Source organism: Podarcis cretensis (genome assembly GCF_951804945.1).
Source record: "Podarcis cretensis genome assembly, chromosome: 13".
Classification (NCBI taxonomy): Eukaryota; Metazoa; Chordata; class Lepidosauria; order Squamata; family Lacertidae; genus Podarcis; species Podarcis cretensis.
Genome location: NC_137182.1, coordinates 1,710,588 through 1,729,602, shown reverse-complemented (window position 1 = coordinate 1,729,602; position 19,015 = coordinate 1,710,588). Strand labels below are relative to the sequence as shown.

Below are 19,015 nucleotides of genomic sequence, written 5' to 3'. Positions count from 1 at the left end.
ACTGCTGAGTTTTCCAAATTTGCTGGCATATTGAGTGTAGCACCTTAACAGCATCATCTTTTAAAATTTTAAATAGTTCAGCTGGAATACCATCACTTCCACTGGCCTTGTTATTTGCAGTGCTTTCTAAGGCCCATTTGACTTCACTCTCCAGGATGTCTGGCTCAAGGTCAGCAACCACACTACCTGGGGTGTACGAGCCATCCATATCTTTCTGGTATAATTCCTCTGTGTATTCTTGCCACCTCTTCTTGATGTCTTCTGCTTCTGTTAGGTCCTTTCCACTTTTGTCTTTTATTATGGTAATCTTTGTACGAAATGTTCCTTTCATATCTCCAGTTTTCTTGAACAGATCTCTGGTTTTTCCCATTCTATTGTTTTCCTCTATTTCTTTGCATTGCTCCTTTAAGAAGGAAGGCCTCCATTGATTAGACACTTGGGATTGAGAGTGAGGCAGGGGGAGCTGTTTCCATCACATGAGCATCACAAAAGCCATCTTCCTATATCTCAAGGGCTGTCCCAGGGAAGAGGGAGGGAGATCACTTTCTCCTGCTCTGGAGGGGGGGGGGTGCTCAAACCAGTGGCTTCAAGTTACAAGAAAGGAGATTCAGACTAAGCATTAAGGAGGGTAAGAGCTGATCAAGAGTGGAACAGACTCCCTTGGAAGGTGGACGACTCTCCTTCCTTGGAGGTTTCTAAGCAAAGGTTGGGTGGCCAGAGATTCTTTAGCTGAGATTCCGGCATTGCAGGGGGTTGGACTAGATGACCCCATGAGTCCCTTCCATCACCTTATGACCTTCCCAGAGGTGCTCTTTACCCAGCTGCTGTTGGGAAGGCAACATGCTGAAGCTGGCCATCCCCCTTGGAGCGTGGCCATTGCTGCACGCTTAGCAGGTGTCTTTCGGCACAGCCTCTCAGCAATGTCTCTTCCCCTCTGTAGCCCCCGTACCCGTACACCACCACCACCGACTATCTGCGACTCGCCGGGGAGATTGTCACACTCTTCACGGGCGTCCTCTTCTTCTTCACCAACGTAAGTATGAGCCGTGCGTTACTTGGCAAAGGGGTCTCCTCCTCCTCCTCCTTTCCTCCACCATTGCCCCCTTCTTCCTCGCCAATTTAGCAGATGTGTTTTTCTTTTTCCCTTTTGTGGGCTCCTCCTGCCATTCTGTGGCCTGATTACAGAGCTTGCAGGCCACATTCTCATCATACTTTTAAAGTGCTTTGATACTGCTTTAAACAGTCATGGCTTCTCCCAGAGAATTCTGGGAGCTGTAGTTGCTGAGTGGTGAGCAAGTCCCTGTTCCCCCTCAAGGGCCTACGATTCTCAGAGATCCCTGGGAAGAAGGATGGACAGTTAAGCCTCTGTGGAAATGGTAGCTCTGTGGGGCGGGAAGTAGGGGTCCCTCTTTAGCCATGACTGTTTGCAGGGCTGCCAGAGTGCTTTACTTTCATGGTGTGCATAAAAGGTAAAGGTAAAGGGACCCCTGACCATTAGGTCCAGTCGCGGGCGACTCTGGGGTTGCGACGCTCTTCTCGCTTTATTGGCCGAGGGAGCTGGCGTACAGTTTCCGGGTCATGTGGCCAGCATGACTAAGCCGCTTCTGGCGAACCAGAGCCGCGCACGGAAACGCAGTTTACCTTCCCGCCGGAGCGGTACCTATTTATCTACTTGCACTTTGACATGCTTTCGAACTGCCAGGTTGGCAGGAGCAGGGACCAAGCAACGGGAGCTCACCCCACCGTGGGGATTCAAACCGATGACCTTCTGATCGGCAAGTCCTGGGCTCTGTGGTTTAATCCACAGCGCCACCTGCGTCCCTTGTCACGGTGTGCATAGGATTTATCAAATCACACTCAGTCTTGCGCACCATGCATGCTTGCACTGGGGCACCTGGTTGGCCACTGCAAAGGGGCCTTGCTTGGATCTGAGGATGACAATGTAGCTTTGGTTCTTAACAAAGTTGCAGGACTGAAGGAACAAAGGTTACATCCACACCATGCATTTAAAGCTCTGTGGTACTACTTTAAACAGTCCTGGTTTACCTGGCGCACCCTTTTTTTTTTTTAAAGGAAAAACAAAGTTAACCTCTTTTGTCTCACTTTGGTGTGATTTTATTGAATACATAAAAAGAAAATTTGCATTTGTCTCTTCCACAAATCTGTCAAAAAAACTGGAATAAGTAACTTGCTTGGTTAATACATTTCTTGATGTGATAGAGAGCCTTTTATTCTTTCAGTCCTACGTTCATGTTTCTGTGTCTCTGGCGTCTCCTGTGCGCCACGTTGCTTGAGCTCTTGTTTCTTAGGATGTTTCTTTCCACTTACCTGTCTGTATCTCATCACAAACATCCAGATAACCAGCTTTATCTTTTCTTCTTGTGAATATAACATCCCCTGCCAACCTTGGTTTGGGCTGGTTTAATATATATGCTTTTGACTCATGAAGTTCCAATTTGGTTTTTGGGTTATATGGTGAAAGTCAACAAAGACATTCTGCCCCCCCCCCAAGCCACCCATTCATGGCTTCCCCCAAAGAATTCTGGGAGCTGTAGTCTGTTAAGGGTGCTGAGAGTTGTGAGGAGACCCCAGTTCCCTTCCTAGAGCTACAATTCCCAGAGTTCCCTGGGAAGAGAGTTGGGTGGCTAAGCTCAGATGGGTGGAAGTTGCTGTGCAAAATGTCCAGAGGGCCATCAGGTGGATGAAGGCTGGACTAAAAATGCCAAGTTCCTTGAGTAGCTTCTGCCTCTTCTCCATTGTGGACATTTTGTCTTCTCTTCCTCCCCAGATAAAAGACCTCTTCATGAAGAAGTGCCCCGGGGTGAATTCTTTCTTCATTGATGGCTCCTTTCAGTTGCTCTAGTAAGTAAAAGAAAGAAACCAGAGTGCAGCAGAATCAAATTTGCAGCCTGTGTGTGGCCCCCGACAGGTCAACCAGGGGCAAATGTGGCCCTCAGGCCAAAAGGCTAGCCACCCCTGCATTTAAGAGTGTGGGGGCCCCTTTGCCACACATTCCAGGGCATCTGCTCGGGTGCTTTCTGGCTCCCCCCTCAATTCATTTGGGGGAGGGAGCCAGAAAAGACGTCCAATGCACATTTAAAGCACATGACCTTCCCCAAAGACTCCTGGGGGGGGGGGTTGCCAAGGGGACTGGCAGATTGCAGCTCTGCCAGGGGTTAAACAACTGTTCCCACAATGGGAGGGGTAGCATGTGCTTTAAATGCACATTAGATGTGCTTGAAAACTAAGGTGTGAATCTGCCCATAGATTTTGGAAGCCCTTCTGGGTGAGGCTACCTGGTGGTTGCATTGTTGCCCCACTGCTCCCCACCTGTCCGCCCCTGACTGGGCTTTGATGCTTCTTGCCTCCAGCTTCATCTACTCGGTCCTGGTGTTAGTGGCAGCTGCCCTGTACCTGGCGGGCATCGAAGCCTACCTGGCTGTCATGGTCTTTGCCCTGGTCTTGGGCTGGATGAATGCCCTCTACTTCACCCGCGGCCTCAAGCTGACTGGCACATACAGCATCATGATCCAGAAGGTGAGCCAAAGCAGAGCGCAGTGTCCGGGGCCTGTGAGGACCTTGGGCTGGAGGAGGTTATTTGAAGGTGGGTGAAAAGCTGAAGGGACTGTAGGATGCCTGAGGGTTTTGACCAGCAAGGCTGCATTCCTGTGTGCTTATCCTTGCAAAACCAATTTCTCGTGGTTTCTTAGAAACCAGGTTGTGCTAACTTTGTCATCCCTCTAAAAGCTTCAGCAGAGCACCCTGACAATCTGCTCAGAAGAGTGTGTGGCTGATGGGGTCTTCTCTGGGGCAACTGTCTTGCCTTAGTGAACAGAGTCTCAAACAAACTTTATCCTAAGGGCACTGTGAAGCCTTGCCCCCCCCCCACTCTGGGCAGTGCTGAACTCTGCAGCGCAGGGGCTGGCATGATCCTCAGAACCTGAAGCTCCCCCAGCGTTGCTGGAGAACAAGAGTGGAGTGCCCCCCACCCTGCGCTTGCTTGACAGGGGGGACCAAAGAAACCTCTGCACATGCCCTGTGTTCAGATATACAGCTGCTGATTCCTGGAGGTTAAGGACTGATGGTGTCAAGCAGCTGTTTTGGTCCCCAAGTTGTGGAACACTTGTGGAATGTGGGGTGTTGCCACCACCCCTCCAATCGTTCAAGATTCGCTCTGGCTCCTTGCTGCAAAAGTTCCTTCAGATCAGAAGCAGGAACCCTTTTTAGCCCAGGGGCCACTTCCCTTCTGGACAGCCTCCCAAGGGCCGCTTGGCAGTGATGGGTGGGGCTGGAGGCGGAAGTGGGCAGAGCAACAAATGCAATTTTAATCTTCCGTTTCTACACATGCTCCCATGCCCCCCTCGCTCCTGGCAAGCAAGAGGCTTGACCAGAGGTCAAAGACACATTCCAGGCAGGCATTTGGGGCCAGTGAAAGGTGTGCCCTGGGGAGGGTTCTGAGGGCCAGACAGAGCAGCACAGAGGGCCAGATTTTGGTCCCCCAGGGCCTGCCAACATCTCTGGCCATAGCCAAGAGGCAGTTTCCAGGTGTGCTTTACTGCCTCTGCGACAGGTGAGCACATCCCAGTCAGGAAGGAACACGGGGTGTGAATCAGGGCCGAAGGGAGCGGCACTGAAGGACACATTTGTCCTTGAATTTCCTCACTCTGGCTTCAGACTGTTAGACGACTAATGTGGGGCTCATCCCAGAAGCAGCTGCCTTGAGCCTTTGCCTGCAAACGTTCAGCCTGGTGTGTTGAGTGGCTGCCTTCCCTCTCTGTTTGCAGATCCTGTTCAAGGACCTTTTCCGCTTCCTGCTGGTCTATGTGCTTTTCATGATTGGCTACGCGTCTGGTAAGATGGCTGCCCTTTTCGGAGTGCTGGTAACTAGGCTCCTTGGTTTTCCTATATTTGAAAATCTGTGTCCTGCTGCTCAGCTGAGCAAGCTCCTCACATACCTGCAAAGTTTGAAAGGGGCATCGCCAAGGCTTTTCTTGGGCAGCAACATTCCTTGACACAAATACTGTTGGATTTTGAGGTTTTCAAAAACAGCCTCCAAGGTGTAAAAGATGCTGACTCTGACAAGCTACTCTATGGCGCTTCCAAATGTTTATTAGTGAGACTTGGACATCAAGCAATCAATTAGCACATAAATTAAAACAAATCAATTACAATTTGGAAACCACAAAACTCAAAACAGCAAATCTAACAAGTCTGGTTAGCAGCAAAACAGAAAGAACATTTCAGTCACCCAACCACATTCCTGAACAGCCAAGTTGCAACTGCTTTTCCTGAATGAACTTACTCACCCAGGCAGATGCTGGTTTGTTTTAAAAATATTTATTTATTGAATAGTTATGAAATACAAATTAAAAATGAAATGAGACAGCTGCAAAGGGTGAGTTACCGATGTTGGAGTTTTGAAGCAGCTCAATAACTAGACAACCTTATAACTTCCTTCCTCTGTATTTTATGAAGTTTTGAAATGGAGAGATAACTCAAAATGTCCAAAGAGGGGTCTCCTGCCCACTGGGGGGCCGTGGGATTTCCTAGGGGTGCTAAGATGTCAGTCGTGGAGTATCCTCCCCTCCCCCCGCAGCCTCAGAGGCAAGAACACACAGTTCGTATTTTATGGTTTTTTATTCAGTCATCAGAGGGACGCAGGTGGCGCTGTGGGTTAAAGCCTCAGCGCCTAGGGCTTGCCGATCAAAAGGTCGGCGGTTCGAATCCCTGCGGCGGGGTGCGCTCCCGCTGCTCGGTCCCAGCGCCTGCCAACCTAGCAGTTCGAAAGCACCTCCGGGTGCAAGTAGATAAATAGGGACCGCTTACCAGCGGGAAGGTAAACGGCGTTTCCGTGTGCGGCTCTGGCTCTGGTTCTGGCTCTGGCCAGAGCAGCGATGTCACGCTGGCCACGTGACCCGGAAGTGTCTCTGGACAGCGCTGGCCCCTGGCCTCTTAAGTGAGATGGGCGCACAACCCCAGAGTCTGTCAAGACTGGCCCGTACGGGCAGGGGTACCTTTATCTTTACCTTTATTTAGTCATCTGGTTGCAAGACAGAGGATCCATGTCTCCACGCATAGGAGACGTTGGCTTCTCTGAGTCCCTCTTCTTCCGTCTCCCACAACATCCTGGAAACCTACGGGAAGTCGCAGGAGTCACATCCCCGCATTTTCTGTTCTTGAATGCGGAGGGACTGGCGAGCCCTTGGACCAGGGGGGCCTCCCAGACTCTCCAGGGAGGTCTCTGCTGTCTGCTCTCTAACACACCCCCCATCTTGTAACTAGGGATTTTCTCATTCATCTGTACATCAACCTGTCTCCCTCTCCTCCTGAAACTGCTGGAGACACAGGGTCGAAACGCCCCACTCCTCCTCCTCCTCCTCCTCTTCTGAGAGGAGCTGATCAGACGAGGCCTCACTTCCCATTCCTCCTGTTCAGTCCAGTCCCTGACATAAGAGGCAGGCAGGCAGCAGGGGGCGCTGGAGGCGTAAGCTGCCATCGCTGCAGCAAGTCCATCAATTTATTGACGTAATTAAACAAAATAGTTTTTAATGGATTTTGAATAAAGGCGCAACTAATTGTTGTGGTTTGGGGTTTTATTTTGTTAATACCTTCCTTGGTTGGTCATGCAACCTGCTATACTGAATAATGCTTTCTATAGGGTAAGGTAGGGGTGCTGGCCCAGGGCGGGGCCTGACAGGCCTCACTAGGACAGTTGTTATTGCAAGAGGGGCACAGAGTGGTTTTAAAATGTTTTTTAAAATTTTCTTTTGGGTTTTTTGTATGTGGGGGGTGGGGGAGGGATGGATGTTTGGTTGGGTCTGGGGAATTATTATTTTGTAATTTTTACATTTTTGTTGTTGTATTGTTTTATTGGTTTTGTTTGTTTGTTTAAGGTGTTATTTTGTTCTTAGGGGGAGGGGTCAGGGCTGCCGGGGAGTGGGCCCCAGCCCACAAAATGGCTGGGGCATGTTCCACAGGGGGGGATGCACTGGGACAACCGATCTCAGTGATCACGGGTAGGAGGAGGAGTTACGCTAAGACCAGACCATGTCATTACAGAGGAGGCAGGTTTAGTCGTTGTCTGAGGACTATTCCTGCCTCCGGGTCTGGTCCTGACCGGATGGATACTAGAATCAGCAAGGGATACCCACATGACCTGAAGGTGCTGCTGTGCAATGCCAGGTCAATGATTCATAAGACCACTGCCATCCATGACTTGATCATGGATGGAGGACTTGACCTGGCATGTGTGACAGAGACTTGGTTGGATGAAGCAGATGGGCCTGTCCTTGCCGCTGCTTGTCCACCAGGTTTCTCTTACGCACAGCAACCCAGGTCATGTGGGCGGGGAGGGGGGGTTGCAGTGATTTTTAGAAAGTCATTAGTTTGCACCAGGCGTCCTATTGGGAAGACCCAGTTTTCCGAGTGCATGTTCTGGAAGTCGGGCAATAGGGGCAGTACAGGATTCCTTTTGGTGTACCGACCTCCCCGCTGCACCAAGGATTCCCTGCCCGAGCTGCTTCAGGTCGTGGCGGATGTTCTCCTGGAGACACCCAGCTTGGTTGTCCTAGGGGATTTTAACATCCATGCCGACACGACCTTACAAGGGGCCGCTCGGGACTTCGTGGAAAGCATGGCCTCCATGGGGCTGTCCCTGAATAAGTCTGGCCCAACCCATAGCCGCGGACATGCCTTGGACCTGGTGTTTACCTCTATGGATGTTGGTGATCTGACACTAACTAAAAGCGAAACGAAAGAAGTGCCATGGTCAGATCACTTCCTGGTGCAACTGGACTTCTCTGCGACCCATCCCCTCTGCAGGGAGGTGGGACCAATTTGGATGGTCCGCCCCCGCCACTTAATGGATCCAAATGGTTTCCAGAGAGTGGTAGGGGATGCTTTATCCCATGTTGATGGCCTTTCAGCCGATTCCCTGGTGGCCCGCTGGAATGCGGAGTTAACCAGGGCTATTGACTGTTTGGCTCCGAAGCGCCCTCTCCGATTGCATGGAGCCCGGACAGCCCCGTGGTTTTCCACGGATCTGAGGGCAATGAAACAATCGTTGAGACGGCTAGAGCGCCGGTGGCGGATAACTCATTCCGAATCTGACCGGACACAGGTTAGAGCTCAACGTCGAGCCTACCAAGTGGCGATAGCGACGGCGAAGAAGAATTTCTTAACCACCTCTATTGCATCTGCAGAAAACAGCAGCAGGAGACTTTTTCAGGTGGTTCACAATTTAGCGGAACCACCTGCAACATCGGGGCCCAGTACGGGCCACATGTTCTCCTGCAATGATTTTGCAAAGTTTTTTGCAGATAAAATCGCTCAGATTCGGGAAGAAGTAGACTCCACCGTGGGAGCAGGACCGGGGCGGGAAAGTGCTAGAGTTCTGTCTGGTCAAGTTGAGTGGGATCAATTCCAATCTGTTACCTCCGAGGATGTGGACAGGCTGCTTGGACGAGTGAAACCAACCACCTGTCTCCTGGATCCTTGCCCATCCTGGCTTATAAAAGCTAGCCGGGAAGGACTGGGCGATGGGCTTCGTGGGGTGGTGAACGCTTCCCTCCGTGAGGGAGCCTTCCCAGACCCGCTGAAAGAGGCGGTTATTAAACCGCTTCTTAAAAAACCATCTTTAGATGCGGCCACGATGGCCAACTATCGTCCAGTCTCAAATCTTCCATTCTTGGGCAAGGTGATTGAGCGAGCGGTTGCCGAACAACTCCAGGCACGCCTGGAAGAAGCGGACCATTTGGATCCCTTCCAGTCGGGATTCAGGCCTCATCATGGGACTGAAACTGCCTTGGTCGCACTGGTTGATGATCTCCGGCGGGCTAGGGACAAAGGTGAGAGCTGTTTCCTAGTTCTGCTGGATCTCTCAGCGGCGTTTGATACCATCGACCATAACATCCTTCTGGACCGTCTTGAGGGGCTGGGAGCTGGGGGCACTGTCATACAGTGGTTCCACTCCTTCCTCCTGGGCCGTGTTCAGAAAGTGGTGGTGGGGGATGAGTGTTCAGACCCCTGGGCTCTCACTTGTGGGGTGTCTCAGGGTTCTGTCCTCTCCCCCATGCTTTTCAACATTTACATGCAGCCGCTGGGAGAGATCATCAGGAGGTTTGGGCTGGGTGTTCATCAGTATGCGGATGATACCCAGCTCTACCTCTCTTTTAAATCAGAACCAGTGAGGGCGGTGAAGGTCCTGTGTGAGTGTCTGGAGGCGGTTGGAGGATGGATGGCGGCTAACAGATTGAGGTTGAATCCTGACAAGACAGAAGTACTGTTTTTGGGGGACAGGAGGCGGGCAGGTGTGGAGGATTCCCTGGTCCTGAATGGGGTAACTGTGCCCCTGAAGGACCAGGTGCGCAGCCTGGGAGTCATTTTGGACTCACAGCTGTCCATGGAAGCACAGGTCAAATCTGTGTCCAGGGCAGCTGTTTACCAGCTCCATCTGGTACGTAGGCTGAGACCCTATCTGCCTGCGGACTGTCTCGCCAGAGTGGTGCATGCTCTGGTTATCTCCCGCTTGGATTACTGCAATGCACTCTACGTGGGGCTACCTTTGAAGGTGACTCGGAAACTACAACTAATCCAGAATGCGGCGGCTAGACTGGTGACTGGGAGCGGCCGCCGAGACCATATAACACCGGTCTTGAAAGACCTACACTGGCTCCCAGTATGTTTCCGAGCACAATTCAAAGTGTTGGTGCTGACCTTTAAAGCCCTAAACGGCCTCGGTCCAGTATACCTGAAGGAGTGTCTCCACCTCCATCATTCTGCCCGGACGCTGAGGTCCAGCGCCGAGGGCCTTCTGGCAGTTCCCTCATTGCGAGAAGCAAAGCTACAGGGAACCAGGCAGAGGGCCTTCTCGGTAGTGGCCCCCGCACTGTGGAACGCCCTTCCAGCAGATGTCAAAGCGATAAACAACTACCTGACATTCAGAAGACATCTTAAGGCAGCCCTGTTCAGGGAAGTTTTTAACGTGTGATATTTTACTGTATTTTTGGTTTTTATGGAAGCCGCCCAGAGTGGCTGGGGAGGCCCAGCCAGATGGGCGGGGTATAAATAATAAATTATTATTATTATTATTATTATTATTATTATTATTATTATTAATGGAATTAAGGGGAGAGCCACTGGGATAGAGTATATCGGGGTAGGGGGCAGACTTAGCCTTTACAATTGTATAGTAAACAAACACTTTCCATATTTTCCCAAATGAGTCCTTTTTCTTCTGCACTCTGGTCACCCTCAGGATTGTGTTGCATTGCCACATTTTGGTCGATATTTAAAATCATTTAGAGAAGCATTTTTAAAAATGGTCCTGTTCGAAAGAAGTGGGATGACCTAGTGTTGCTATTTTCTGCCCACCTAAAGCTGAGATTTGAATTTTGCATGCTCAATAGAGTGAATTTTCATGCTCAAATTGGTTGAATTTTTTCTGGTGCTCACTCGGCAGGCAGGTTTAATTCCTATAGATAAACATTTGGAGTTTGATTACAGGCTTGGTATTTTTAAACCTTGTTTCTCCCTCCTCCCAGCTTCTAAATCCAACAATATTTAAAACTAGAAGCACTGCTGTAAAAAAATATTCAAAGAAGGGACAACACCACTTTGGGTGCCTTCAGACATTGTGAATATTGTGCAAATTTTCCTGAGGTTAGAACTCCTGCCCTGTTTTCTGATTAGCCTTCTGCACGACATGCCTGTTGCTGTGAACTATGGCTTTGTGACCAAGATGTGCTAAATTTCATTCATGCTGGGGGGGGGGGAGGCCCGACAATCGGCGCCATTTTTGTTTTTTGCTGGAATCAAATAACACGTTAGTTTTCTGGCAGTGGCTTTTACATCATGTGAAAGCCCAAATATGAGGCAGAAATTGAGCAGTTAGGAAAACTTCAGGAAAATGGGAGGTGGTGTGGCGCAGTGGTTAGAGTGTTGGGATCGGACCAGGGAGACCAGAGTTTGAATCCCCACTTGGCCATGAAGCTCACTGGGTGACTCTCATCCTCACCTACCTCACAGGATTATTGAGGGAGTTAAAGGAGGAGGAAGAGACCTGTGCACCTTGAGCTCCTTGGAGAAAAAAAGGTGGAATATAAATTCAGTGATGAAATGACAATAAGAATAAAATGGACTAAACTGTCCTATGAATGCAGCTTTTGAAGTGTGACTCTATTTGGGACTGTTTAGCCTTGACACCATGTTCTTATCCAGAGGAAGGCGACGTGGTGCCCTCCAGATCATTTAGACTCCAGCTCCCATCAGCCCCAGTCAGCCAAATGGCCAGTGCTCAGTGTGCAGCACCCAGAGGGCCCCTGGATGGTAACTCCTGGCCTAGAAGCTCTCCCAGGGAGACTCCCTTGGCTAGTGCAACTGCTCAGTGCCTCCTTGGCTTTCCTGCAGCACTGGTCTCCCTGCTGAACCCCTGCCCCAGCAGCGAGGCCTGCAACGAGGAGCGCTCCAACTGCACAGCCCCTGCCTACCCTTCCTGCCGGGACAGCAAGACCTTCAGCAATTTCCTCCTGGACCTCTTCAAGCTGACCATCGGAATGGGGGACCTGGAGATGATCGAGAACGCCAAGTACCCTGGGGTCTTTGTCATCCTCCTTGTCACCTACATCATCCTCACCTTCGTCCTTTTGCTGAACATGCTGATCGCCCTCATGGGGGAGACCGTGGGGCAGGTGTCCAAAGAGAGCAAGCAGATCTGGAAGCTGCAGGTAGGCGAGTTGCTGCGGTGGAGTCAGCCGGTGGGCTTGCAAAGGGCCAGAACACACCTTGATGCTCTGGAACCGCCCCTGTGCTCGTGAATGCAATGCAATTTAACTGCCTTGAGTTCTGAATTCTAAGCTGCTGTAACCCACCCTGGAATCTGCTAGTGATGGGCAGGTAACAAACAAAATAAATGATAATAATAGGTTGAAGTTTCATAGCACGGGAATGGGACGCTTGCATCTCTTCCATTGCTTCTGGACTTGAACTCCCGTCCTGCTTGATTGGGGCAGAAAGGAGTCCCACAAGAGGGCCGCCGGTGCCCCATTCAGATCTCAATTAAAGCCTGGACAAAACCCAGTTGTAAGGGGGTGGCTTAGTAAAAGGCAGTGCACTGTCAAAACAATACAAGAAATCACAGGTTTGCAATGCGGGATTCCTTTATCATTTCTTGGAAAAAATTAGTATGATTTGAGAAATTTGGAGCTTTATAGTGTAGGCAAAAGTTGTAGAAGACATTATGGTGGGGATTTGTTGCTGATGTTTGTTTTTTGCTGTTTTCATGAATAGTATGAAATTGAGTTTGAATAAGGTTGATTCCAACAAATGGACTTTCTCGTGTGGTTTGGCTCCATGCTAAGATGACCTCAGCATTGGTAGCATCCAAAAAGGCTGCAGAGGCAATAGATCACTTCCGACAACATAGTTTTGACTTGCTATAATTCAGATACTCAAAAAAAAAATTTAACAAGTGCTTTGCATCAAGTGGGTTGCCTGAATTGCCCTTGGATTAGCCTGAGGGTGTCATCCTGAGACTGACATCTGGATCAGTAAAGCCACTGAAACCCAGTCAGGAGTGGGCTCTCATACTTCTCCTGACTTCTCTGCTTGCAGTGGGCGACCACCATTCTGGATATTGAGAGGTTCTTCCCCGTGTTTGTCAGGAAAGCCTTCCGCTCAGGAGAGATGGTCACCGTTGGGAAGTCCTTGGATGGGACGCCGGACCGGAGGTGGTGTTTCAGGTAAGGGCGAGAGTCCCCATGGGAGACTCATTTAGACGTTGACTAAAGGCTTTCCATTTCTGGATTAGGCCCTTGAGCCAGAGTTGTCTGCTGGAAATTCTGCGCCAGTCTGGGTGACAAACCAAATTTTGCCCCAAGGAAAACCTCCCCCCACCTGGGGTGTCAGCAGGCATTGCCCGTGCCCTCCCAACCACCTATCTCGTCACACCCATGAGGACTAGGCACTTGAGATACTCAGGGAACTGCATCCTGGATTAGGGTTACATTTTCTGCACTCCTACTAGGTGCACCTAGTGCTATTTTTCTAGAAAAAGGGGCACCAGAACTTGCCACGAACGCCTCCCTTGTTCTCTTAGAATTGCAATGGTGCCCCCTTGAGAGGTGCCAGAACTGAGTTCTGGTCAGTTCTGGCTGAAAAAAGCCTCGGGTGCACCCATTCTGACACGCACAGCTTTCCTTTTTGCCTCAGCAAATGCTGCGGGTTCTGGACGCTTTGCAGAAAGCCTTACATCAGCAGAGAGAGATCTTTCCAACATTTAGAAGGTGCTCTCCAAAATGGAATCTTTTTTCTTTTTTGTATTCTGCCCTATAATTTTAAGACCAAGGCAGGCAATGCCTGTTTTAAATTAGACAGCGCTCCCAAACCAGCTGTTTTTTGTCAGTACCCTTCATGGTGCGGAGAGAGCAACGTAGGGATATAGGAGAGCCAGAAGTGAGGGGTGTTTGGGATGGCATTGGAGGGGTGGGGTGAGGATTTAGTTAGACCCTGAACCAGGTCTGAAGCTTTGAGGGAAGATGGTCCCAGGCCCTTTCTTGGCACAGGAGTGCAGGGCATTGCCTTCTGCAGAGAATCAGATCTCACTGACTGGCTCCCCAGAGTTTCAGAGAGGGAGCCTTTCCCAGCCCTCTCTGGAGATGCTGCTGGAGACTGAACATTCAAGGAAGTTGTTCTGCTCTGGAGCGACATGCCTTGCCTGCCCGCCCTTATCACATTGATGCCCCGCCATATTCTCCAAGATGCTCAAGGCGGCAGGTGTGGCTTTCTTCCTCCCCGTTCTATCCTCACAGCAACCCTGTGAGGCAGGTGAGGCCAAGAGGCTGTGACAGTCCCAAGGTCACACTGTGAGTTTTACAGTTGAGCAGGGAGTCCTAGTCCAGCACTCTAACCACTCTATAGCACTGTCCAGGTCTGCTAAACCAGGTGTGCTAAACATTTCAGAGCGCCCAGGATGACCTCTCTCTCCCCACTCCCCCAGCCAATATCTCAAATGCCACAATGCTTCCTTCCTAGAGTGGACGAGGTGAACTGGTCTCACTGGAACCAGAACCTGGGCATCATCAATGAGGACCCCGGCAAGAGCGACACCTACCAGTACTATGGCTTTTCCCACACAGTGGGCCGCCTCCGCAGAGGTAGGTGCTGCTGATTGCAGGAGGGGGGCTGGAAGGGGTCACAGGTTGGGGGGCATTCTGGAAGCAGGCGCTGTCAGCTTGCTCACAGGAGAGTGGGGTGCTTCTAGAGTCTGCACGGAGGAACCTGCTCCCCCAAGAGGCAGCAATGCCCCCCCCACTTGGATGGCTTCAAAAGAGGACAGGACAAATTCATGGAAGAGGCTGTGCTGACTCTGCAGTTGGAGGCAGGAAGGATTCCCGATGCCACTCGCTGGAGATGAGGGTTAAAGGGGCTCTGGCAGCTGGATGGGGGATGTGATCCACTGCTTTGCCATCCTGGAGCCCTGCAGCAGATCTGGGTGGTTGGGAGTTGTAGTTCTAAACACCTGGAAGGCACCAGGTTGGTAGAAACAGCAAAAGTGTTGCTGGGGGATGAAGAAGTCCAGAGGCAGCTATACTGCCCCAGATCAGAGGCACTTGGTGCTGGAGGCTGTGCAGAACCCAGGGAGGGGGCAGGGCAGGCTTCTCTGCTCTGCCCAAGTGGAACGGCGGAGGCCAAGCCTCCTTTGTGGGGAACGGCAGAGGAACACTGACAAACTGGAACGTGTCCAGAGGAGGGCAACCAAAATGGTCAAAGGCCTGGAAACGATGCCTTATGAGGAACGGCTAAGGGAGCTGGGCATGTTTAGCCTGGAGAAGAGGAGGTTAAGGGGTGATATGATAGCCATGTTCAAATATATAAAAGGATGTCACATAGAGGAGGGAGAAAGGTTGTTTTCTGCTGCTCCAGAGAAGCGGACACGGAGCAATGGCTCCAAACTACAAGAAAGAAGATTCTACCTAAACATTAGGAAGAACTTCCTGACAGTAAGAGCGGTTTGACAGTGGAATTTGCTGCCAAGGAGTGTGGTGGAGTCTCCTTCTTTGGAGGTCTTTAAGCAGAGGCTTGACAACCATATGTCAGGAGTGCTCTGATGGTGTTTCCTGCTTGGCAGGGGGTTGGACTCAATGGCCCTTGTGGTCTCTTCCAACTCTATGATTCTCTGATTCTCTGATTCTCTGATTTGGGAAGGTTTTGCCTGGAGAAGAGGAGACTGAAAGAAGGACCGGATAGGATAGCTGCCTTCAATCATCTGAAGAGCCGTCACCTGGAAGATGGAGCCCACTTGTCTTCTCCTGCTCCAGAGGGTGGGATCCAAACCAATGCACTCAAATGGCAAAGTGGGAGATCCCAACGAAATATTAGAGAGAACTTTCTGACAGTGAAAGCTGTTGGACAGTGGAATGGACAACCTCGGACTCTCCTTCCCTGGAGGTGTTTAAGGTGTCAAGAGATTTGATGGCCACCTGTCATGTATGATCTAGTTGAGATTCCTGCATTGAGGGAATTGGACTAACCCTACAGTGTTATGATTCTGTATTCTATTTCTCTCCCTGTAGATCGGTGGTCCACTGTGGTGCCGCGGGTGGTGGAGCTGAACAAGAACTCGCAGCCAGATGAGGTGGTGGTTCCCCTGGACAGCATGCGCTCCCCTGCGGCAAATGAGCACAAGCCCAGCTACCCCCAGAGCTGGAGAAAGGAGGACTCCCACATCTAATGGATGCGCAAGGAGCAGGGGCAGAGGGAGCTGGTCTCTGGACTGGGATCAAGAAGCTGCCCAGCCTCTTTGCCACTGCAAGCGCTTGGCGGGCACAGCACCGCTTGGAGCCTGTGTGGAGGGAGCTTCCTCTTGCTCCTGCACCTTCACGCGAGGGTCCCGCTTGTAGTCTGCAGAATGTGGCCCACCTGCCTCCTCCAGAGCAGTGTGCAGGGGGAGGAGCCTTCCCCAGGTTATCAACTTGAGGTGGACAGCAGAGGGAGATCTTTATGGGTTTGCTTTTGAACACAAAAAACAGAGTTGTCACAATACCAAATTATGCGCCAGTGGGTGGAAGCTGCAGAGGCTGGTGACTGGGAACATCATCCTGTGTGGTCAGGCTACGAGCTCCATGGCACTGACATTACAGGAGGCTCGGTGGCGACAGTGACTCTTGCGGGGGCTGTTTGAAGTGGCCAGTGACTCCTGGAGTGGCTCTTTGCGTCCAAGCGGGCTCTAAATTCAGGGTTAACTTCTGTGATGCTGAGCCGGGACAAATGGCCCAAGGGCTGCTGCATTTCGTACTCCAAATAGTTTTATTTTGCACAGGTTTTATCTGATTATTTATTTAGTAATAAAAGCCAAAGTATGTCAGCTGCCCCTCCTTGTCTTGCCTGGTGGAGAGCGTGGGGTGCAAGCGTGCAACAGGCAGGGAGTCTGCCGGGTCACTGTGAGCAAGTCACACTGCTGCATCTCACCCCATGTTGGGCCCCCTCAGCCCCTTCCCAAGGAGGCCTCTTTCTCCCTCTCAGCTGCTCAGTTTGCACAGAAAACCCAAAGTTTCTTTGTGCCATTTTTTATCCAGAGACACTGTTCTTCCAAATAGATCTGTTTAGTCTGCCCCCCCCCAACAGCTGCTGAGTTTGTGAGCAGCACAATCATGTGGTCCTATGCTTAGAAACAGTGCAGGGGTTGTGTGTGCCAGGGATGGGGAGCCTGCGGCCCTCCAGATGTTGTTGGACTCCCAACTCCAATGGTCAGGGATGGTGGACGTTGCAGTCCATCAACATCAGGAGGCCTACAGGCTTCCTCGTCCACATTCTGGACTTTGGGACCCTGCCTGGTAAAAAGCTTCTGCTAAAACAATGCAGTTCTGAGGTGGTTGATTCTAGCAAGACCTGCACCACCCTGGTCCAGCTGATGGGGTGGTGGGGCTCAGTTGCATGCTGCCATTCCCAGAATCAGAATACTAGAATCAGATAATGGTGGCGTTAGAAGGGCCCCAGGGGTCATCTATTTCAACTCCCTGCAATACAGGACATCACAGCTAAAGAATCCCTGACAGACGGCCATCAAACATCTGCTTAGAAACCTCCAAGGAAGGAGAGTCCTCCACCTTCCCAGGGAGTCTGTTCTACTCTTGAACAGCTCTTGCTCTCCTTAATGCTTAGTCAGAATCTCCTTTCTTGTAAGTGGTTTCCATTGGTTTGGATCCTCTCCTCCAGAGCAGGGGAAACAAGCTTGCACCCCCTTCCATGTGGCGGCAGCCATGCAGATGGTTGAAGGTGGCCCCCTTCTCCAGGCTGAACATGCCCAACTCCCTCAACCGGTGGCAAAATTATTTGGCAAAACTGTAGTTTTAGTTTTGTCACAGGATTTGCAGGCGGAGGTGCCTCTCCTAGTTCAGCCTGCATAGCAGCTTTAGTAAAAGGGCAACAAATGGGCAGGAAAAAATAACCCCACATCCAAGTGGGGGGGGCAGTCTGGCATCCGTGCTGTACAGTGAAGTTTTAAAATCAAATCTAGGGCTGAAGAAGACATTACCCTTAGCAGCTCACAGCAAAGCCTCTGCATTGCTATGGAGCGGGGGCGGGGGTTGCTGCCTATTAGAATGGTTAATAAATGTTGCTTAATAATATATTAACTGTTGAAATAAATACTTGAGTAATAGCTCACAGCCTTGGACAGGAGCACACAGTGTCAGCCTGCAACTGCAACTCTGAGCCACAAGGGGCAGTGCAGCCCCGGGTACAGTCTCTGCTGGGATCTATTTAAAGAGAGAGCAGTTCTGCTGGCGCTTCCTCAGCTTGTGGCAGGCAGGCATCCAACGGGTATGGCATTCCCATGACCGCTTGGAGCTGACACCTGTTAAAGCAGGGCTAGGGAGTCAAGCCGAGGGCTTTGGACTGCCTCTCCCATTGCCCCCTCCGCGCTGGCCAAGCTGTCCGGGGCTTCAGTCCCAACAACATTTGGAGGGACCACGGGTTGCCCACCCCTGCCAGGGAAGAGAGATGGTCCCTCTGAGCATGTGCAGAGTGCCTTTCCCAACCAGCAAGCAGCTTTCTTTGAGAGTTGCTCTACTGGGTGCATTTCCATCACAAGCACAGAAGTGCCATTCTGCAGAAAGGAATCCCACCACAGTGCTTCTCCCCCATAAGCCCCCCTGGGTTTGTGTCCTGATGGTTTGGCAATGGGGGAGGAAGAGGAGTGAGACGGACGTGGGGATCCAAGGGCTGAGGAGGCGGCATCTTAAGCCAACGAAAGTCAATTACTGCTGGGGGTCACAATGGCGCTTTGTCACGTTGAAGCATGACAGGCGCCTGGGCGATGATGGAGCGCAGCATAAATCGCCCGCGTCAGGGGAGTCTGCCGGCAATGGACTAAGCAAGTGATGTGAAATTGCAGAGTAAATATTCCAAGGAAGGCTCCCTCCCTCCCTCTCTCCTCGGTAAGCAGTTGACTAGCCCAAAGCGCAGTAGAGGAAAACTCCGAATTGCATCTTTACAGCTCCAGCGTTAATCTCATTTTTGACACTGATGAGGATTTTCTCAGTTGCTCTCTTAAAGGAGACCTGGGAAGAGGCTGACAGCCTGCTTCTAACAAGGCTCGGGGTTGATGTGTGGGAACACGTGTTGATTTCTGAAGGGAGCGCTGGCTCTTGGAAGAGTTCTAAAACAGAGATCTATCTGGGGCTTAACAGCTTGGCCTGCTGAACAATGCAGTGAGACGCAAAAGGTTGCACATTATTCTGCCAGCCAAACTACTGCAATAAAAATAAATACATAGGTGATGCATTAGTACAGTATTGGACACATTTGACTCTGGTCAGAGCAACACCCCCCACCCCAGCAGCTGAGCAGCCACTTCTACCACCCTGCACTCAGAATCCTGAAAATGTAAAATAAAACTGCTTCAGGGGGCACCTGAGATTAGAATCCTAGAATTGGAAGGGACCTCAGATTCCATTGGTTTGGATCCTCTCCTCCAGAGCAGGGGAAAACAAGCTTGCACCTCCTTCCATGTGGCGGC

At 50.9% G+C, this 19,015-nt stretch overlaps 1 protein-coding gene across 5 annotated transcripts in view; it reads left to right on the top strand.

Annotated features, from left to right (window-relative positions):
- TRPV4 (transient receptor potential cation channel subfamily V member 4) overlaps window positions 1-16,360 on the top strand; it is a 49,093-nt gene extending 32,733 nt beyond the window's left edge. For 4 of the 5 annotated variants that reach the window (XM_079949438.1, XM_079949439.1, XM_079949441.1 and 1 more), the window contains 8 exons: window positions 941-1,033; window positions 2,789-2,862; window positions 3,372-3,537; window positions 4,785-4,851; window positions 11,407-11,723; window positions 12,610-12,737; window positions 14,029-14,150; window positions 15,570-16,360. In XM_079949438.1, coding sequence (XP_079805564.1) covers window positions 941-1,033; window positions 2,789-2,862; window positions 3,372-3,537; window positions 4,785-4,851; window positions 11,407-11,723; window positions 12,610-12,737; window positions 14,029-14,150; window positions 15,570-15,727 — 1,125 coding nt within the window. In that variant the 3' untranslated portion in view covers window positions 15,728-16,360. The remainder of the gene's footprint in view (window positions 1-940; window positions 1,034-2,788; window positions 2,863-3,371; window positions 3,538-4,784; window positions 4,852-11,406; window positions 11,724-12,609; window positions 12,738-14,028; window positions 14,151-15,569) is intronic. The other variant, XR_013832413.1, reaches the window with a different exon arrangement.
- Window positions 16,361-19,015: the final 2,655 nt, after the last annotated feature.